Source organism: Thunnus thynnus, chromosome 13 (assembly GCF_963924715.1).
Source record: "Thunnus thynnus chromosome 13, fThuThy2.1, whole genome shotgun sequence".
NCBI classification, from domain to species: Eukaryota; Metazoa; Chordata; class Actinopteri; order Scombriformes; family Scombridae; genus Thunnus; species Thunnus thynnus.
The window spans coordinates 29,070,859-29,094,040 of record NC_089529.1 but is presented as its reverse complement, the minus strand read 5'-3'; the positions used below and the strand labels follow the sequence as shown (position 1 = coordinate 29,094,040).

At 38.2% G+C, this 23,182-nt stretch overlaps 1 protein-coding gene across 2 annotated transcripts in view; it reads right to left on the bottom strand.

The window, feature by feature from the left end:
• The window catches only part of grk6 (G protein-coupled receptor kinase 6), an 81,479-nt gene that overhangs the window by 20,797 nt on the left and 37,500 nt on the right, over positions 1-23,182 (bottom strand). For both annotated transcript variants that reach the window (XR_010931209.1, XM_067608891.1), the window contains exons 4-8: positions 17,686-17,763; positions 16,147-16,247; positions 7,506-7,598; positions 3,861-3,924; positions 1,190-1,330 (exon numbers count right to left, since the gene is read on the bottom strand). Coding sequence is in view for 1 of the 2 variants with exons in the window: in XM_067608891.1 (XP_067464992.1) it covers positions 1,190-1,330; positions 3,861-3,924; positions 7,506-7,598; positions 16,147-16,247; positions 17,686-17,763 (477 nt within the window). In the remaining variant the exon portion in view is untranslated. The remainder of the gene's footprint in view (positions 1-1,189; positions 1,331-3,860; positions 3,925-7,505; positions 7,599-16,146; positions 16,248-17,685; positions 17,764-23,182) is intronic.

The following is a 23,182-nucleotide window of genomic DNA, read 5'->3' as shown; positions in this document are numbered from 1 at the left end:
GTGCTAAATTTGAAGAAATTCCCTCATGGCGTTCCTGAGTTGCGTTCAGGAGAATGGGACAGACGTACAACCTGAAGACGTAATGCCTCCAGCATCAGCTGTTACTGGCTACGGAGACATAAAAACCATCTAACTCAGCAGATGATTTATTAGTTTTCAGTCCTTTATTTCCTCCTTTTCAGTCATTCATTATTCATCATTATGTATAACTCAAAACATCACGAGTCATGAGTCATGCAACAATTTTCATTACTGATTGATGAGTCGTTCTTCTCACCTCCAGTTGGTCAAGAATGCGGCAGCCAGACTGTTAACTAATACACTAATACACTAATAAGTGTTGACCAACCTACATTTGCTTCCAATCGCTTGTAGAATTGATTTTTAGAATTCTTTTAATTACCTATAATGCACTACATGGACTGGCCCCAATCTATATATCTGAATTACTGTGTCCCCTGACCCCGGTGAGATCACTGAGGTCTGCTGATCTGTGACGAAATGCAGTCAACAGTTTTAAAAAGCTCTTAAAAACTCACCTGTTTCGGCACTTTATTGCTTAATATCTGATTACTCTCTGTATTGCTCTCACTGTTTTATTGTTATATCTGACTTCTGTGTAGTTATTATGCTTTTATTGTTTTTATTGATGTTATGTGTTGTTACACTTTTTATTAATTTTTATTTGTTATTCTATTTTATTTTTCTCTCGTTTTTATTTGCACTGTAATGCACCTTGTACCTCTGGTTTTGAAAGGCGCTTTATAAATAAAGTTTACTTACTTACTATTTTCTTGATTAACCGTCAGTCGTTTAGTTTATAAAATGCCAGAAAATTAGGAAAAATGTTGATCTCTGTTTCCCAAAAATGCAAACTAAAATGTCCACAAAGCAAAGATATTCAGTTTACTGTCATAGAGGACTAAACAAAACCAGAGAATCAATTAATCATTGCAGCCTTACATGCAACAGTATAAAAAACAAACAAAAAAACTCTGTTGTTGTTGTTTCCTCGTGTGTTAATACTGCATTTCAAATGCCGCCGCCTCGTTTTTTAATTCGTCATGGGTCCAATTTGCATCATCTACCTGGAACTTTTTGGGTTTTTTTTGTTGTTTTAATGTTAACAAACGATGAGAAACGTCCTCCCCTCGTCCGACAGCAGACAAACTGTAAATAAGATGCTTACTACAAATCTGCTGTTGACTTTCTCCAGGATCTGTTTCTCATTGAGCGCCATGGACTCTCCTTTCCTCTTCTTTATCCTCTTCTTCTCCAGCTTCTTGCAGGCGTACATCTTCCCTGTGGCCCGTACCTGACACGCACACACCTGGCAGGTACAGGAAAGACAAACATGTATTTATTCTGTTTACTTCTATATGTTGTGGTGATGTGTGTTTTTTTTTTTAAATCTCAGCAGGACAATTGTTTCTTCATCTAAAGCATTATGTCTTTGTGCCAATAAATGAAGTAAATCATGATGTCAGCGAGCATTGTTCACATGATTAAAGAATTTCATATCCATTCATACGTACAAACAGACGGATTAATAAAACAATACACTCTCTGAATAAAAACAGAGACTATTTTATCACCAATCATCTTGTGACTTCACATTTCTGAGAGCATTGGGAGCTAAAACAAGACGGGGATTGTAAATGACCTAATTCTATGGTAAGAAACGGGACAGCGGCTCCTCAGCACATCAAAAAGGGAGACTCGCACATGATTTAAGGACAAAATCCTCCACACTGATGTGACTTTTAGTCCTTCGTTCCACATCTGTGGCATAAATTACTGCGTTCAGGCAAACTTGTGTAAATCTGAAAACGTTGGCTTAGTGTTGCAGTGTGTATACGTGGAAAACTGAGCTTTGTAGAAACGCTGACAACACATGATGGTGGCAGTAGCGCGGCGTTTCACTGGAAGAGGAAGAAGAAGAAACGTAGCTATCTACCAACTTTCTCTCTCTGAAACTGTTGTAATCTGCTCGCAATAAACAAAACATCAGGAAGCCGCTGCAGAAATGGTAATAGTAAACCGTTTCTTCTTCGCTTTTCTGTGGCTGACGTGCTCGTCTTTCCTCCGCACACGCCCGGTGGGAGGAGAATTACCCGTTTTGACGTTTTAATGTGGACGGAGATATTTGCAGAAATGAGCTGAAGCTGCTGCTGTGGACACATGTCGTTTTTGCTTGAAAAAAGCATTTTTAAAAATTTAGCTTAATGTAAAGTTAGTTTTAGTAAATACTTTGTTAAATAAAAAAATTGCAGCAGTGCAAAATTTTGTGCCCCAGACGGTGATTTGCAACAAGTTTAGTAAATATTCCCCATGAGGTTTAGTTGTATGTATATCCTGTATCTTGTTGTATTATGCTGTAGCCCCCTTTTATATAATGTTTTAAAATATACCTGCATATTTTCTATGAATCTTTTTGTCTAGAACAATTTTTTTTGCAACTTTTTGTTTTTTGAAAACGTTGGACGCCATCTTAACTGAACTTTTGGCTTTCATCAATATCAGCTTCCACTTTTAACTCGTTAACAAGATGGCGGACGTTATCTTGGAGATGTCCTGCTAAAAAATGAGGATATACAGTTAAACTAAAGACTGATGGAAACGTTGGTCCGTTTGCACTGTTAAAGGCTAAAAATCTGCCCTTTTTTCCTCTCAAGTAAGGACAGTTTGCGTCATTTGGCAGATAATTGGATACTGACGGCGGTGAACTTTGAACTTCTGTCTTTAGAAAGATGAGATTCTAGTTCAAGTTGAGCCATTTAATCTGCAGTATAAACATGGTTTGAGTCAGTCACTCTGAAACAAAATCCATCACTGATAGCATGCAGCAACAAGCTTAGAATATATATATATTTTTCATGGGATAGTGTGTTATGGTTTCCCTCATTATCTCATGACCCACTGCTAGTCTATTTAATCAGCTATCGGCATCAGATCAGTCTGGAATCAAAAGACTCTTCTGATCACATAGATAAGTAGCACAGAGACACCATTCAGTGGCGTGTAACGGGGTTTAGACACTGCTGTATGATCAAGTCCTGCTTTTCAGAAGCCAAAGAAAAGATTTACTTAGAAACACTGCAGCTCTCTGCACAGTTTCAGCCTTTGAAGTCAGTGAAGCGTTTCCTTTTGACCTCAGTGAAACTGTGTTTACCTCTGTGAACCAGAATAAATGGAAGTAATTTTTGAGAGTAAATACAAGTAAATGCAGAAGTCCTGTACAAGCTGGCCTTTTTACTTTGCTATGTGTGAAATAAAAACTCCAAGAAAGCTACACAGAGAGTGAAACGTCCAGGTATTAGTTAGTGAAGTAACAGCACTGTTTAGTTTTTATCCTGAGTAGCAAACAGTTAAAAGTTACTGGAACATAATGTTAACAGGATGCATCTGACCACAACCTGGAGTGTCACAGCAAAGGATCTGAATACTTTTGTAAATAAGAGATTTCAGTTTTACCATTATCTGTTATTGAGTGTAGATTGAAGGGCAAAAATGACAATTGTACCCATTTAAAAGTAAATCTACGGCACAATAAAGAGTGCACAAAGTGTCTGAATCCACTGCATGTTTTAAGAGTTGCGTCTTGTTTGGTGACTTTACTCTTCTCTTGCGGGACTGATGATAATTTAAGGGAAATAATTGCAAATCTTCCAAAATAAAATCGAAGTGCCTCTGAATTTTGTTTCTTTCTTCAGTTCATCTAATTTATTTTATTATCTATTTATACTTTTCAGCAAGATAATCTCCTTTATATTGTGAGTTGTTCCATATCGTGTTGAGTTGATGCAATAAAATAAAGTAAAAAAAAAAACCAACAACAACAAAAAACTGAATGTACTCACCTCACCAAAACCTCCTTTCCCTAAAACTCGGTACTGTCGGAATGTATTTTTCGTCACAGGTTGCCTGTTGGACACAGAGAGAAACGTTAGAAGTCATTTATAACAAACCCTGTAATTCACGTGAAGGTCCACTTTCAGCATGATAATACGTAGGATGTACAGTATTTTGGGATAAAGAAGTGAAATCCTGCTACTATAGTTTGTTTATGTAGCCTCCAGAGCCAGAGGAAGCTTCCTGAAGCTGACCAATCAGAACAGAGTGGGGTCACCAGGGGGCAGGGCCTTAAAGAGACAGGAGCTAAAACGGCCTGTTTCAGACAGAGGCTGAACCGTGGGGCTGCATGACGGACCAGTAGAAGATAAATAAGGAGTTTTTAACTGGAAATCATGCAAAGATATTCAAGTAGAGCCCCAGAATATAAATATAGAGTATTCAGCCAAGTTTAATAGGTTCACCTGCAAATCACCAAAACCTGCTGTTACAGTTTCTCCAAAAGTAAAGGCAAATTTTAAGTTTAATATGTTTAAAATATAGACCTGGAAATGTGTGGAATATGTCCCCTTTAAAAACAAAACAAGTGTGAAGTCAATGCATTGACACTTTTTAGAGTTGCAATTTTATTTGTTGTCATGCATACATCTGCTTATTAGGGGAAAGGTTTGTTGAGACGAGGCCGCTGTGTAGTTTGCAATGCTACAGAACACAGAGAACATTTATGCAAGAGGAAGCCAGTGAGTGTTTTGTTTTTTCACAGTTTCACTTGCTGTTTCCTGAGATAACTCGCTCAAAGACTGTCCCTCACCTTCCACGGTAAGACCCACTATACAGTAATATTTTATCTACAGTCGGTCATGAGTGGATGGATTTATGAGGACCGCATACAGAGCTGGTAATGAACACCTGCACTAGTGAACTTGTCCTTCCTGGTGACAGTTTTATTGTCTCATCTTCCTTAGAACTGCTCTCCACAGACTGATCGCTGTTATTAGTCTTTGGAGCCGTTTCTAAACAAACTAACGAGACCAAACTCTTCATAAAGACGTGTTTTTATTCGTTTTCGACAACAGTAAGATATATCAGGCTTTGAATACGTGCACAATACTACACGTCATTGTTGGTTTGGCTCCAAACATGAGATTCTGCAATACAATAAGAGAAGTATAGAATTATACTTCACTTCCAGAGTGAGTATTTTAACAGCAGTTTTCAGACCTCATCAGTGTGTCATGTGATCAAGCAGAGTGAGGATCACTCCCACAGTTTCACCTCTCCAAGCGCACGTCATACCTTTAAAATGTTGCCACAAGCCTCCTCTCTCTCAAAATGTAAACATATAACCCATCAGAGGTGTAATTTTTGAAATCTTAACTGATAAGCTGTCAGAAAAACATTCTCTAGTTGACTAATTTTGTTTCCACCTTTAATCTCTTTGTTTTTATTATTGCAGCTGCAAATGGATTTCAGTTCATAGTAATTTCCTTAGAAATTCTCCTCCGTCATGGAGAGAATTCAGTGACCCTGCAGTTCATGAAAACTCCACTTTAAGATACTGACACATTCAAGGTCATCAACCTACTACAGTTTCTGGAAAGCTGATGATAAGCAGCACACGACAGGATTCATTCTGCTTTAAATGAGGAAAAGAAACAAACACTGTAAGGAAAAAGCATCCAGACGTATCTTCTGTCTCTTTGAGTCTTTCTGCTTCTCTAAATCTTTCTCTCTTTTTCCGTCGCTGCATCTTTTCTGTCATCACCTTGTGGATTCAGTCTGGGATCTTTTTATCTTTATGTCACTAAACAGGGATCCCATATGTGCGTTGTATCAGCTGAGAGCTTAACAATCAAACCTAAACACTCTAAAGTTGTCCAGTATGTTTACAGCATCACTGAGGTCTGAAATGTGGAGTCGGGGAAGACGAATGAAACTTTCTCTGTCTGTAAACAAACCTGAAAGAACTCATAACAACTATTATTCTGCTTATAGGTTCAAATCTCCACCGACAAATTAAAACTTACATCAGACAACAGTGTGACTAGAGTTGAATACCAGGGAACTGATATCTGGTATTTCCCAGGAATTTTCACCAGAGTCTGCTCCAGTTTCCCAGAAAAACCTGTGGGAACCTGAGATTGTTAATTCCTGTATCTACTGGAACTGGATCAACTTTTCAGCTGCGGCAGTTCCACCCAGTTACGTCTCATGTTGTCTGGCAACATATTTTTAGAGTCAAGTCGGGTTTATGCTTGACGTAAGGACTTAACAGGAATCCGCTGAAGATATCTGTGCCGTAGGTTTTTGATTTATGGTTCAGTGTTTGGATTTTTTGCTTACAGCACCGACACAATGCTAGACACGTTTTGCAATAAAAAGCAGAAATACCAGGAATTTGCTGGTTGAGGCTTCTAAAATGTGATGATTTGAAACATTTGTGTGTCATACATAATAAAAAAAAAAGTGAATATCTTTGGATTTTGGACTGTTGGTCAGATGAAACAAGACGTTTGAAGACGTCACCTTGGACTCTAGAAAATTATAACAGGCTTTTTTTTTTTTTTTTTTTTTTTTTACAATTTTAGCTACTTTGCTACTTATAGAAATGTTACATCCAGTTAACTTTTAACATATTTTGCATTGTGCCATTAACTGAAAAGCAGACTATCTGACATGCAATCACTATATTTATATTAGTTAAATAATTGAGATTGGTTGATGACATATTATCAGTTTTTAAGCTGATATGTTGAACTTGTTAGCAAACAGTTGCTTATTTCCACATCCAGCAGTTACGGAGCAACATTATCATTCATTTGGAGTCGTGTTTCTGTCCACCTGGTGAATCTAAGTCCAATATTCACTCTCTTTTAGCTCTGTTTTTGCTCTCTACCAACTCCTGAGGGAAATATCTGGCTCTGTAGCTGCTAAATGCTAAAAATCAACTCACTAAAGGTCATACCACCCACCTCTTTTCTTTCTCTCTCTACTGTTGTCCTTTTTTCTTTTCTTTCCACTTTGTTTTTTGTACTTTGTCTTGTTTTTATCATCACTCTACTGACAGGGTTATTGGAGTTATGCTTCTATTTTTCCTATTTTTGAACTTTAGCAGAAACATTTTGGACAGTACACAAGTTTCTACCTGTATGAAAGCTCTTTGCTGTGATTATAAAGTCTGATTAAACACCAGTATTACCTGCTGCACCTCTTGCATCACTTGTCCCATAATTACAATAAACAAAACCTTTAGGCTACAACAACACCCTGTTCTGAAAGTCTCTTTCCTGCTAAAAACTGAAGTGTGAAACTTTGCCAGTGAGCCATTTCTAACTCATATCTGTGAGTATGAAACAGTGATATCACTCTTAAAGTTCACGGATTGTGTTGTTCTTCACCCCCGAGGAGATGAGAACAACCGGGGAGAGGAAGGAATGAGGCAACTCTCTGAGCATGCTGTTACTGGTGCTGAGGTGGAGTTTGAGCCTCTAAATGAGCCTGAGTGAGCTTTTAAGTGGTGTGTGTGTGTGTTTGTGTGTTTGTGTGCAAAGACAATACGCTGATGTACATAATAGAGATAAAAAGGCTGCAGAAAGAACAACAAAAAAAAAAAAAAGCAAAGAGAAAGTTAGAGAAATGGTATCAAACGTTACCTCTCCAGCCATTTCCACTGAAGGAACCTGTTGTAGTACATGCTGTCGAGGTAGTCTGCGAAGGGCGCTACGCTCAGGTAGTCGTGGATCAATCTGGAAAATACACACACAAAAAAAGAGCATCTGCAGGTCATTATCAGGCCAAAATGCTGCGATTAGAAACAAAGATAACTAACTGTTGCTGAACAGCGGCCACAGGTGGTGATTACAGGATAATGGCATATTTAGTTTAAGGATGCACTGATCTGACTTTTTCAGTCCCGATACCAATACCTGGGTATCGGCCAATACCAAGCACCAATCCGATACCAGTGCCTAATTAATAAGCTGTATGCCTCACTGTGTGGAAGAGACTGGGATCTTTTTTTTCTTATGTGTGAGGCAACATCAGACTTGACTCTGCTTTCCTAACTTTGTCAAACAAAATGTAACAAATAAATATGTGTATTTGTTTAAAATTATATAATATTATCATAAATTCATGAGTGAGTGATTCGAGTCATTCATTTGCAGGAGCAATGGGGTGTGTTCAAGACAGCAACTGTACAGCTGATGCAGGTTGCTAACATATAGCTGCAATGATTCGACAGCATTGTTCTTGAACTGCAATCCAATCAGTCTAGAATGATTTTCTATGCATCGGCTAACATTTAACATTACTGCACGCAATGCACACACACACACACACACACACACACACACAACATTACTGTTTTGAAAAGAGGACAGCTTGTAAGGATACACTCACTGAACAGTGTGCGTGTGTGTCGCTGCTAATCTGTTTAAAATAAACCAAAAATGCAAACAATATAAGATTTTCTGGATTTAGCGAAGTGAACCTACCGAGCGGTGGTGTTGACCAACTGCAGCAGGTTCTCCTTCAGAAATACGGAAACCTAAACAAATCCAACTTTCTACGGCAACTGACAGTAACGTCGAGATCTTATATTTTTTACTCAGCGTTGCCGGAGTGACAGCGAAAGCGCCTGAAGTGAGCCTGAGGAGCAGAGCTAATGCTAACTGCTCGCCGTTTTTAAATAATCAAACGGCAACTCGACTTTTATTAGTCGTTTGCTTTGACGTAACCACTGTGGTTATAAAGTACATAGTCGGGGATTTTGTTAAGTTATATGTTGCATTGAATTTAATTAGCGGAGGTGTTCTGTCGTTACATTTTAGGCCATACGCGACTGGTTTTCTCTGAGCAAGATTAGCTACGATAGCCGGTCTTATTAAAGCTACACGAGCTTCTCAGGACAGCTGATATTTACTAAAGATAGCGTCCAAAACAACTTCAGATAGTGTTATAAGTTAGTGTGCACGTTGTACTGTCTATTAAGGGTTGTGCTTCACAATGCTGGAACAACAGCAGCAACCCGGTTCTTCCTTTCTAGATAATAGACCAGCTGAGATCGGCCCCATCGTCACCGATACCTGATCCAGCTATTTGAATCAGTTTCGGACCCAATATCCGATATCAGTATCAGATCGGTGCATCCCTAATTGAATTTCACTTCACTCCGCAGAATTTTATTGGAAATGAACATGCAATAATTTAAGTCAAGAAAAAAAGGCCAAACGTTCTCTGGTTCCAGGTTATATGATGGGAGGATTTATAATCACTCTTTTTCAGACTGTTGATTGGATTTGCTGTTTCTTTTTTTTTTTTTGGAGTGGATTTTTCTTAATGTTTATGTTTTCACTTTTCTATGTTATTTATAATTTGCAGCATTTTTTGGATTTGGATCATATTTCCTTAATGTTCGTGCATTTGATTTTGTATGTGTTTTGTCCTTAGAGGCCACGGTAGATGATCGATTGTTAGTTGCATCCCTACTTGCCTTAAAGAGTAACTTCACACTAAATCCACCTTTTTTAAGTCAGTAAATTATGTGTACAGAGGAGAGCTGACATGATTAGTCAGTTAAACTGTTGGTTAATTGACAGAAAATTAATCATAGAGCAACATTATCATTCATTTGGAGTCGTGTTTCTGTCCACCTGGTGAATCTAAGTCCAATATTCACTCTCTTTTAGCTCTGTTTTTGCTCTCTACCAACTCCTGAGGGAAATATCTGGCTCTTTAGCTGCTAAATGCTCCACTATGTTCACCAGCTAGTCTACAGCTAACTGTGTCTGTTTGCCATTTGGTGTTGAGCAGGTAGTGTACAGCGGCTTTTTAGAGCTTTTTCTCTGAAAACAGCTGCCTGCTGCAGCCAAAAACGACGCTATGAGAGCGCTGAGAGTGAACCAGAACGGTAAAGTTGCTGCCAGACAGCTAAACAATGAGCTGAAACTCACTATAAAGCTCCGTAAAGCCAAGGACCAACCACGACCAACACATTACACACTGATAGCTGATTATAGCTGTTTTAACACGACCACAAAACAATAACAAGGTGCAACAGTTCAACATATCAACTTTAAAGGTGATGATGTGTCAGCGTTGTGTTCACCGCTTGTTTATACTGGAAACAAGTTACTGCAGGTTTAAATTTGATTTTGTTTTATGTTGTTTCATGCCTGAAACTCATCGCTGTTGCTGCCTGTTTTGGGCCAGAAACGCTCTTGAAAAAGAAATGTTTCTCAGGATGTTGAGTTTTCATCAGATCAGGCAGCTCTGAGAAATTCTTTGAGAAGGTTCAACTCACTAAAGGTCTTACAACCCACCTCTTTTCTTTCTTTTCCACTTTGGCTTGTTTGTACTTTGTCTTGTTTTATCATCACTCTATTGACAGGGACGAGAGTTATTGGAGTTATCCTTCTATTTTTCCTATTTTTGAACTTTAGCAGAAACATTTTGGACAGTACACAAGTTTCTACCTGTATGAAAGCTCTTTACTGTGATTTTAAGGTCTAACTAAACACCAGTATTACCTGCTGCACCTCCTGCATCACTCGTCCCATAATTACAACAAACAAAACCTTTAGGCTACAACAACACCCTGTTCTGAAAGTCTCTTTCCTGCTAAAAACTGAAGTGTGAAACTTTGCCAGTGAGCAATTTCTAACTCATATCTGTGAGTATGAAACAGTGATATCACTCTTAAAGTTCACGGATTGTGTTGTTCTTCACCCCCGAGGAGATGAGAACAACCGGGGAGAGGAAGGAATGAGGCAACTCTCTGAGCATGCTGTTACTGGTGCTGAGGTGGAGTTTGAGCCTCTAAATGAGCCTGAGTGAGCTTTTAAGTGGTGTGTGTGTGTTTGTGTGTTTGTGTGCAAAGACAATACGCTGATGTACATAATAGAGATAAAAAGGCTGCAGAAAGAACAACAAAAAAAACAAAGAGAAAATTAGAGAAACGACATCAACTCCTGAGGGAAATATCTGGCTCCACTATGAACCAAAATAGTAAAGTTGCAGCCTGGTTCATCGAGCCACACCCAACATATTACACACTGTCGTTTCATACATTATTATAAACAATATGGATTCAAAATCTATGATAAACTAGCAACTGTTATGATTATCAAAATGCAAAAATGCCATAATGACTAAAAAAATGATAAAATAAACTGTAAAAGTCAAACGTTTCAACTCATCTTCCCATTTTTTTGAAAACTTTACTGTACATATATATATATATTATGAAAATCATAATAAACAACTGTAAAAACTGAAGAATGGAGATTGATTACTACAGTTTACTACGTCCACATAACCGAATAAGACAGGACAACTCGTCAGTCAGATACACGATGGTTTCAAACCGTGATACTTTTGATAAAAGGAAAAAGTAATTTAACCAACTTCATTTCAAATGAAAGCAAGCATTTGGATTGATTTTGCATTTAATAATCTTTCAGAATGGAGCTTAACTCTGACAATATGCTGCCTTTAGGAGCGTCTAAATAATACAGGAAGGATTTAGTTACATATTAAACAGTCTTGATCAAGGTCTGACTGAAACAATCGCAAACAAACAAAGTCATAACTGTGAAGGACCATGTAATTTATTGAAATAAAAGAATAATTTTAAAACATGTTATTGCCAGTCAGCCCTGAGATGAATAGTCTGATTTCTGAATGATTAAAAAAACAAAAAAACACTCACACTTTTCGGTTGCAGTTTTATTTAATCAAAACTGATTTTGAATCAAATTGTGACCCCAAGAAATGTACTGAGACTGTTTTGGATTAGCATAGAGTTACTTTAATCTACGTTAATTATTATTGATGAGAATTCAAATAAGACTCTTTGAACTCAAACTACAAGAAGTTGTAGTTTAATAAAAGTGATTTTTTTTGTATTTATTTAAAATTTTACAATAAGAAAACTATAGAATATCATCAGACTTCTCCTTTACCTTCGTATCTAACAGATAAAGACAGACAGCCTGCCAGAGTTCAGGGTTCATAGTGTTCATACGGTAAATGATAGTGTTGTAAATTACTCATGTCTTGTACTTGATGTGGCTTGAAAACCAAACTGGCCTCTGTGCTGCCTCACGCCTACAGAACAAGCACGAACAGAGCCATCAGAGGATGTTACTCAACGTGTGAGTGTTGTTGGACAAAGAAACTCTTCCTCATCAGAAACAACATGAACAACGTCAGACTTTTATTGGATTTGATTTCCCTTTTGTGCTTAGCTGTTCATCTCTATTTAGTTTTTTTTCATCATTTACTCTTCTTAATCCTGATCGCACCATTAGTAATTTCTTTTCTTGTTGTTATTAAGTAGATTTTGTTCTGTACTTTCCAACCCTGGTAAACAACCAGCGTGTTCAGAAATTGCAGAGTGCTCTCAGCCGTTACCAACTGAACTTCCTCATTTGGGAAATACTTGAGAGCACATCCAGTGTTACAAAAGTAAAGCCTAATGCCACAGGCCAGAACCTGCTCCGAGATATTCTTTATTTCTTCATCTGTTATCACAGACAGTAAAAAAAAAAAAAAAATGGATGCAGCTACCATGACGTCACTCATTGGTTTGGTGGCCAACGTTTTGAAGCCTCAAGTTTGGCATTTTGACCGTCGCCATCTTGGTTTTTTGGAGCTAGAAGTGACCGTATTTGGATGAGAGGCTGGAGCTAACCCTAATGCTAGCGTTGGCTGCTAGCTCGTTTAGCACAGTGCATTTACAGTTAATGGTTAACTATGATATTGCTAATGCTAATGCTAATGTTAGCTAGTGAAAAACTTAACAAGACTTTTTAGGCCACTAAAATGTTACAATTAACTTTCATGAACTGAAAATACACTGAAATAGTGACAGCTATGCCTATACTCCTAATCTATACTCGTAATCTGGGGTTATGTTACGTAACCAACGTTGTCGCCGTAGTAGCGACTTGTCAATCACAACGTAACCACGCCCTAAAGTATACGCTGCTTTATCATCTATTTTACTCTAAATAGGACCATAATTTCCCAAATGAACATCATGCTGTATTAAAGAAGACTTGATAGTAGTGATTGAGACCATTAACTCATTAGGAAAGTGTTTACTGAGGTAATAAATCAAGTGAGAAGTAGGGTCATTTTCTCATAGACTTCTATACAATCAGACTTCTTTTTGAAGCCAGTGGAGTCGCCTCCTGCTGGCCATTAGACAGAATGCAGGTTTAAGGCACTTGCGCATTGGCTTCACTTTTCAGATCCAGAGCTTCCTGCTTGTCTGTTATGTATCTGTCTGTATTTACATGTTTTCACTCTAAATTAGAACTCCTACTACTACTGCACATGTGTTAGAAGTAGTACATCTGTATTTTATGTATAGGTTTTGAAGGAAGTTTAAGGTTAGTCACTAAAATCAAACACTGTCACTAACAACAGAAGATGATGTGTAGGATATATTACAATCTATCAGAGCGGTCGCTTTTCATGTGAAATTTTAACTTTTTTTGGGACATGGGGAAAATTTAAATATTCAGACTATAATGACCTGTTAGAATTCAAACAACAACAATACAATACAGTCTATAAGCGCAACAGACCATTTGAAGTAGTTTGCCTTGTGATCCAGCGGAGGGCGTTCTTAAGATTCACTATCAGCTTGACCTATTTCACGTTTTTTGACCAGAAAATGAAAAGAAGCAGTATGTGAAAGTTTTGGGGGCAAAATTACCAACAAAAAAAAGGCTGTTTGCCGACTTTGTAAAAAGCAGTTGCTTTACTCCACAACGACCAGCTAGTTCACCACACAATTGAGGCAGCGGAGGCATCAAACAAGGGGAGTAATGTAAACTCTACAAACTCGTCTGACACGATCCAGCTGTATGATACCACACAGGAAAATATAAAGACTATACTGAGCAGTAAGACACTCTCCCTGATCATTGATGGATGGACATCACTGGCCGTATATGCTGATGACAGCAAACTGTATCTGAGACAGTGAGTTCTAATTCATTCCAATGAATTACTTGTTAGTTTGTATTTGTTCAAACTTGACTTTTTGAAAAAGTCATGTTATATCTACAACCTAAATCTACCTGGTTCTTCACAAACAGGAATGCACAACAGGGAACTTTTGGTTCCCAGTTTAGTTCCTGGGATTAGTTACTATGGTCACATATTTACTAGAACTTTTCGGTTTAATGGGGCATTTGTGCGAAAACTAGGATGGGCATGCAGGAAAAAATAACTAATCTGTTTAACAGAATTCACCCTTATGCGTCCTGCGTACACCCTCACTATGGATCCCTTGGATTTAATAAGGATTTATTTTGATCTCAGACTACGATATATAGATATACCTTCAGCACAACACTGTTATCTTCGAGATCCTTTATAATATCCCATTTATAAACATATTGTACGAGAGTTCCTGGATCCGGTTCTTGCAGACTTGAGTCACAAATGTGACGAATTCAGACTCGTCAGCAAATGACAAAAAAAAACTGTGTCAAAGTCAACACCAGTGACTCAGCAAGTGACTTCACTTGGACCTGAGCCTTGTGACATAAAAGACTGGAGGACCTTGCGAAAAAACCCCACCAGAGACAGAGCAGACATTCAGGTCAGTGTTCAGTCACATTTCTGCAGGGCCAGCAGCACTTGTTTTCATGTGTTTTTGAATGCATTATTGTAGCTGCATGACAGGATTTGGTTTAGAGAACAGAAACCATGGAGAGAGAGAGAGATGATGTTTGGGATATTTTGGGACGAGAGATAACACTGACACCCTTTGTGTGAGGGGATGTTTTAATTCACGGGAAATCGATAAAATCTGGTTTGTTTGCACAAACATAGTCAGTCATTTTCATCACTTACGGGTTTCCTGCATCTTGTGCAGTTTCCCTAAATGTACCACAACACATCGACCGAACATGCATCATATTATCAAGCATTTACAGTTTGAAATTAGTGTGGTTTTACACTTATAGTTCAGTTCATTTAGTCCAAAGCAAGAAAACGTCACAATGACTCATTATAAATTACCCAAGAAGTCACTTCAACTGACAGGGGACTCTTTCATTGGACAGTTTTGGTGACACTTCATGAATCAACGGAGGGAAAAAACTCGTCTGGTGTCACAAACCACTCAAGAAAAAATAATTATTTATGACATATGAGGTCCAGTTACAACTAATAATGCTCATAATTAATGACAATCAGGTAGAAATAACATGATAAAGAAGCATCTTGTGCTATAATATTGTGTGTGTGGTCACTATGTTTCACACACTTTTAAATCAAGAACTTATTTTTATTTTCTGATGTACCGAATTGAAATTAACCTGCTAGTTTAACTCATTAATTTACGGGTATTTAACAATTATTTTCTAGGACATTTCACAGAAAGGTTGGTGCAATTTGGTACAAATGATAAGAAAAAACAGATTGGTTTAAGTTGGTTTAGTTGTTAATTATAAACTCATTATATTTGGTTTCATACGTATTTGTCGAATTGCAAAACTCTTAACATTTCTTTAACAGAGAGAAATTACTTTATTTTTAGTGTGTAGTTTTGTGTGTCAAACTACTTATTAGCATATTAGATTCTTTCTTAAAAACTTTATAGGAAACACCTTTATATGCTAATATATATTCTTCTGTTCTCTCTGTTTTTTTCTTATCATTTGTACCAAATTGCACCATCCTTTCTGTAAAATGTCCTAAAAATCAACTGTTAAATACCTGCAAATTTACAAGAAATCTGTATAAAATAAAGGGACCTGTAAAATAAAGTGTTACCACATTTTTTCTTGTTAAAAGTCGACATCGTCCTAGGCATAAAAACCAATAAAATGAAAAACATAAAGGAATTCTCCCTGCAGAACCCAACCAACCAAACTATGTTAAAGTTGATGATGATTTTTTTTTTTTTGAAAATCACAAAATTTCACATTTTTTCTGTTAATTTAACTGTTCAAATACATTTTCTGTATATTTCTACCTCTTTAAATTATAGTGTGTTGTTTCTCTATGCTACCTGGTACCTAAACCTTTTTTTAACTAAATTAATTGGTTTACTTTTGTCTAAATTATTAGAAATCAGCTTTAAAAACAAAAAAAACAAAACAACATGTGTATGAATGCAAACTTCTCTTCATATCATAAAACCCCCAACTTCTCAGAAATAAGACAAAGGTCGTGACCTTACAGCTCTGACTCAGTAATGCTACAGATCTCCTGTCTGAAAGAGGTTAAAGAGAAGAGAATAAACCACCAGGAACCCTGTGATCTTACCTGGTACAGTCCTTGAAGAGCTCTTTGCAGGCCTCCTGCTGCAGCCTCTCAGTGCACTGAGCCATCATGGCCTCTTCCACCTCAGGCACGTGGTCCTCCGACTGCACCGCAAAAAAAACAAAAAAAACCCATGTAGTCCAGGTGAACACAGTGACTCAAGTCTGACAGTAAAAACTCACAAAGGAGAGCCGGATGAACTGGGTTTAAGACGCTGCTGGTAGATATTATCCTCGACACACTGCAGACGTCTGCGTGTTCAGACTTGTACGCGCTCAGACAGACGCAGGTGAAAAACAGTCTGAGACGCAATTAAGAGAAAGAAAAACGGGGTCAAACTTTTAACAACAACCTGCCTGAGGCCTGCAGATAAAAAGTGACTAAATTTGGCAGTAGATCGAATAGAAGGAAGACAAATTTTATTTAGATAAAGTTTAATGCAATTTTTTGTTTTTGTTTTTTTTAGTTACTTAAATATTATTATGTAAATATATAAATGAGATTTACGTACTCAAATGTCTTGCAAACCTGGACTGTGAATGACCTCCCTAATAAAAATAAAATAGAAAAATAAACATTTATGTGTTCACAAGATCAGATATTTTTAAATGGAGAGCGTACCGGCGTGAGAGTGTTGCATTATGGGTTATTTGTAGCCTTAATGTTGCAAGGCTAGCAAGTTTCTTCCAGTCTGTTTATAGTGAGTCAGTGAGCATTAAAAGCGTTTGGTTATCTCAGTTTAACCTGCAGGAGCGTCTGAAGGCTCCTGTAACTTGTGTGTTTTTCTGCCACGGACAAAATAAATTCATCACGAGAGAAAACGTGTCAAAGCGTCTCTTTTGACTCCTTCTAAGAGCCCGACAGCAGAGAGTGTGAGTGTGAGACTGATAAAAAATACTACGTACGTGAGATTCTGCTTTAATGGTGTTATTTCACTTTTATGAGAGAAAAGCTTCAAAACTTTTCCATCTTCAAAATGTCTGTTTCCAAAAACAGGTTTTGGAAAAGAGGAGGTTGTCTTATAATCAGCCAACACAGTCGTTTCTTTTATTTTCTTCTTTTTATGTAACAAGTATGCCAAAAGCATCTGCAGAAAATCTAATTGAGATTAAAACATTAAGGATAATGTTAAATATGTAAAGGATAAGTGTTTAAAGTGAAGGATTAACTCTCTCATGTCAGATTTTAAATGCACTTTAATAGCATAAGAAAATAATTTTGAGTAAAAGTCTTTTCAGGTGTTTATATGTTGATGATTTTAGTTTTAGTAAAGAAAAAAAAGAAAAGTTGAGGATGTTTCTTCATAGTTTAAATACTGAGATTAATGGAAGCCAGACGGTTGAATATCAGCTTACAAACTGATGGAGTGATTTGGCAACAAGTCAGCAGTAATATAATAGTGATGTGACGTCAGAACAGACACTCTGACATCACTCTGACATCACTCTGACATCAAATGGAGATGATTCACATTCAGATTCGGAAGTTATGACAGTAAATGTACTGAAAACAAAGTGACAGGTCGATGAAAGCAGCAGCTACCTTTGGGTTGAAGTATTTGTCGATGAGTTCCTGACCGCACTCCTTCCTCTTCTCATCTGGAGTCACCTCGTACTCCGACTGCAGATAAAAATACACACAGACAGACACAGATTAGCTAAGAGAGCTCTGTCTTAAATTGCCCCTCCGTTATCCAGATTCTGAGTCACCTTTGGATGCAGTTTATTTGTTCTTAGCAAACTGGATAGAAAGTCAATCAAAAGACATGATTAGACATCTGCAGAGCGAGACTTTGCCCCAAAACAACATATATTTACATTCCAGTGACGACACCTTCTAGCAGTCACAGTAAATATGATGGGAGCAAAGCAGGAAATAAGACAAGTCCACGTAGCAGAGCGGTCAGTCGGGTGGATGGATGGATCAACAAACGTGAGACTTTAACACGAAGGTCGATGTTCGCTTCCTGTTTCCAACTGTGAATCAACGCTGTTTTTTAAAAACCTGTTTTGCTGAGCTGTCAGTGTGTGATGTGTTGGTTGTGGTTTATAGTGATGAACCTACAGAGAATTATCAGAGACTCTGCAGCTCCGCTCGGTTTCACGGAGCTCAGAGTTTACACTAGATTGTTTTTTGTTTTCCGGCCATACAGAACAACTACCGGACATACATTTAAATAGCAATAAAACACAAAAACACAAACGTATTTTAGTCAACAGAATCTTCACAAACTTTACCAACTAAGCATATATGGGCTACAACAATAAAATAAAACAAACTGCCTTGCTGCTGTTAATTAAATGCAGCCATGTGGGCAGCCAGCAGCTGCAGCTCCATCCTGAGCCCGCCTCTCACCGGGGCCGTATGAGGAAAACTGAACTTCCTACTGACCAATAACTTGTTATTTAACTGTGGAGTTCTGGACTGATTGGTTTGTTACCTGAGAGAAAACAGTAAGACTTTTCAGAGTCGTGTTAACTGCTGTCAAGCCAAAGCACAGGACTGTTCCTGAAGTGTGCACCGGCTTTTGAATGTCATATCACGCTTAGTCACATGACCAAACACTCAGTGAATCTCTTAATGTCTTAACAGCAGAGGCAAAACCAAACTTTTGCATAATATAAGTTTATATTCAAGTTGTCTTGGCAACATATCTTATAGATCACACAATATTAGGCTATTAAATATGCTATTAATGGGTTTATTTATTTATTTATTTGGCAGTCAGCATATTTCCCACCGGACGTTTTGGCCGTTGATATTTTCATCTGCTGGACAACAACACATGATACCAGCAAAAAGCCGACTAACTAACGTAAACCCTGATGGAGAACCCAGCTGAACTGTTTCTTCTTACAAGTTTATGAATTGAAGCAGTAAAAATTCTTCACACGTGCAAAATGAACACTTGTTTGTAGAGCTGCAACTAGACTAATCTTGTTGATTATTTTCTCAATTCATTCATTTGTTGTTTGGTCTATAAAATGTCTGAAAATGGCAAAAAGTGTCAATCACTATTTTCAAAAGCTCAAAATTTAATACCTCTTAAAAATAATAATCTAATCTTATTTTTATACCATGTTTCATACAAAGACTGCAGCTCAAAGTGGTTTACATGCAAATGTACACCAGAACACCAGGACAAAGTCAAATAAAAGATCAATAAAAACAAAGAAGCAAAGAAAGAATAAAAGGCCGATATGTGGATAAAACAATAAAAGGTCATTAAAAACAGAGGCTGAGTTACAGAAAGGAAGGGAGCTGATAAAATTATAGGTTGTACAAATGTGTTTTTAGCTATTTTTTAAAACTAACTACTAGGCCTGAGTGATAAAACGATAACGACATGTATTGTCAATATGACACTTCATGTTAAATGCATTAAATGCAAACCTCCATAAAAGCACATGAGAGTGCCCCCTCCCTGGCTCATAACCAGCCAATCATATCCTTTGATTATACTACTAGTGACACGCAAACAGCCAATCACTGAACAGGGGTGTTGTTTCGTTGCACCATCGACATGTGACACAACAACAGCGTTTAGTGAGAAAATGAGAGCAGACGGTGAGTTTCAAATAAGGTGGTTAAATTTAACCTTTTTTTCTTCTGGTCTTTATTAAAAATAGGTCATTAAAAATTATCAATAATTATCCATATCGACTGAGATGAAACCTTTTATTAGCCGTGTTTCCATTGACCTATTTTTATGCGTATTTTGAAGTATCGCATTAAAAAAGCTTAATGGAAACGCCAAAATTCAAAAAAAAAAAAAACTTCCTCAATTTCACAAAAAAAGTTTTTACACTCGCTTGAGGTGGATTTTGGAAATGTCAAAAAAGAGTTTATGCACAAAATGGGTAACGGAAACACATTTGTCAAATAAATAATGACGCAGCGAACTTTTAACTCACATGACTGATCAGCTGTTTCTGCTCTCGGCGTCTTCCGACATCTCCAGATACCATGAAACATGGCCGATACCAGCTGACATGAAAGAACAACGACAACTTGCCCAATTGAAACCAATTCCTGAGGACCTCTCTCCATTTCTATCTTGTCAAGGCAATATAACTATTTATTTTGTTTCTGGTTGGCAACCTCTACGTCTTCTACTCCGTTTACTGGCGGATTATTTAAGCCTATACCGCCATCTACTGATGAAACTATGTGTTGCATAACCTAGTTTATTCACTTCAAACCAGGTGATGGAAACTTCGCAATTTCCTTTTTGCGACATTTCAAAAGTTCACCTAAAATTATCTCGCGAATCTAACAGAAACACGACAATTGTGATAATTTTTTTATCTATATCAGCCAGCCCTGCTAGCTACTGAGTTATGTCCCAGAAAATACCCAGAGTTTTGTGGTATGGTTAAAAACAAATCAACCTCAAATGTCTTGTTTTGTCCCGTCACGACCCAAAGATATTCAGTTTACTGTCATAGAGGACCAAAGGAAACAGAAAATTAAGATTAAGATGATCAAAATAGTTATAGCGATTCATTGACGTATCGTTGCAGCTCTACTTGTTTGGTCAGTCGTCTTGGAATCATTCATTTGGACAATTTGATGACGACAATGACACAATCTGATCATATCATCGTGAAGATATGATGATTGCACTGAAAGTCGATAAACAATAATACTGAATTATATTACGAGCAGCTCTCTGTGAATCCACTGGAGACCTCTCATTGCCTTGACTTCAGAAAACCCAATTTAGGATTTTATTGAAGAGTTTTGGGAGGCCCGCTCCACACCCTGCAGCAAATGAGCTGATTCCATCTCCTCCTCCTCCTCCTCCTCCCATTCGTCCGCCCGCCCGTCCATCCATCCGTCCATCCGTCCTCCGCTGAATGACTTGCAGTAAACTGAGACTGACTGGAAAAGTCCAAAGTGCTTCCTCTCCCCTCTCTCTCTCTCTCTCTCTCTCTCTCGCAGCGAGAGCCTGTAAACTAACGCTAAGTGACAGCAGAGACGGTTCAAATCTCATTTTCTCCTCTCCATCTCGTCCTCTCGCAGAGCTCTCAGAGAGGAGACAGGAAGCAGTTGTGGGGTGGAGGAGAACATAATTGCTCCGCATGTTTGCTGCTGTATCTACTGGACGACTGAAGGCCAAACCACGACCTCGCTGACTTCTCACACTGACGGATTCATTGACCTCTCGACAGCAGATCAATACTGATTGATTCAATTTTTTTGTTTTTTCACAATGTGTAAAATCATGAAAATCAAGGTTTTACAACATTATTTTTAGTCAAAAATGATAGAAGCTGCGTTAGTCGAGAGTCACGACAGTCCCTTAAAGTGTGACGTTACTCTGAAATGAAAGAGCTCGCTTTGGAAGCACTAAACAAACTGCCTCGCTGACCCAGTATAAAGCCGGACTTATGTGTGTGTGATACATGTATGTGTGTTGGGATACAGGCGGAGAATTAATGAATGTTATGTGTTTATGTATTTGTGTGTATAGGTATATGTGTACGTTGCAGTTTGGTTATCTGTGTGTTTCTGTGTGCGCACATCCTTTATACACCTGACCCCAGCAGTGACCAGCTGTCTCTGGATATCTTGTAGTGAATTTAACAGGCGCGTCTACGGTTTGTGTTTGTTGACGAGGGGGCGGCTGTAGCTCAGGAAGGTAGAGTGGGTCGCCATCGGTGCGTGAGTGTGATGCAACTTAAAATGTCTTGTTTTGTCCACAACCCAAAGATATTCAGTTTACTGTCACAGAAGACTAAAGAAACCAGAGAATAAAATTAAAAAAGCGTTTTACTGGCGAGATATGACGTTTCTTGTGAAGCAGACAGTTTTTTATCCCTTTTGGTTTCTGTTTTTCTTCTGTCATAGGCTGCATTCACGGATACCTTTCAGACTGAAGACCAGTTAACTGGGGACGGCTTGTCCGACTGGGGACAAAAGCCGTGTCCTCACTTGGGAAAAAGCTGATTTTTGGGTCAGTGGTTAGGGTTAGGGTAATGCTAAAATTATACTTTCCACATACGCGAGGATCCGCTAGGGTCCACGTGATGTAAATTTCATCAGAGGGTGTATATGTAGGCCCTGTGCAGACATCCGTGTATCTGCAATCTGTTGTGTCCACGTGGACGTGTCCGCACCAGACCACGCTGACACAACGCTGTCTTCCTGTAGATGGCGATCTACTGCGCATGTGTGGAACGCGTCCTCCAATGGGACCCCATAAGGTAGTATAAACAGAACAACTACCCGTCTGTAGCGTCCACAGCTGTCTGTGTATGTGTCCACTCGGGAGTATAAATGAGGCTTTAGTTTTATGGCATGTGGTGGTTTTGGTTACTGTTAAGGTGAGTCTCCAGGAAATTAATGTAAGTCTATGTAATGTCCCCAAAAGTGACCTAACTAAACGTGTGTGTGTGTGTTTGTCCATAACAGTGAAGGAGGAAATTACAATTGATCACTTATCAACGGTACACCCAAACTAAAGCAAAACATTATCAATAAGAAACACACACACACACACACGGGTGGGAATAAAACAACAGCGTGAGACTGAAACATTCCTCAAGTGAGCGGAGCCGTTCACTGTGACAGATGAGGTCAAAAGAAAGTGTGTGTGTGTGTGTGTGTGTGTGTGTGTGTGTCAGGGATACAACATGGGAGGTAGAAAAGGGCGACACGCTGACGCAGTTTCTCTCTCCTTTGCTCCCTGATGTCAAGAGTTCCTGTGTTTCATTAAACAGATATTAACACGACTTCCTCCAGACTCTGAGTGTCGAAGGCGTTTCAGGATAATTTAACTTCCTGCATCAAAGGTTCAACATGAGAAACAACTCAACACTTTTACTTCCAGCTACACCTCTTTAAAACAACACAGAGATTTAAAGGGCCAGTTCAACAAATCATAAAAAAGACACTCATCTCTAGCAGTCATGATGCAGATAATGTTGGTGTTGAGTCGATCTGCCTCCACCACAGCACAATAGAGATTAATGGAGTTTAACAGTTTTCATTTGATCTACTTTCTACTTTAACAAAGAGACAAAACAAGACTAAG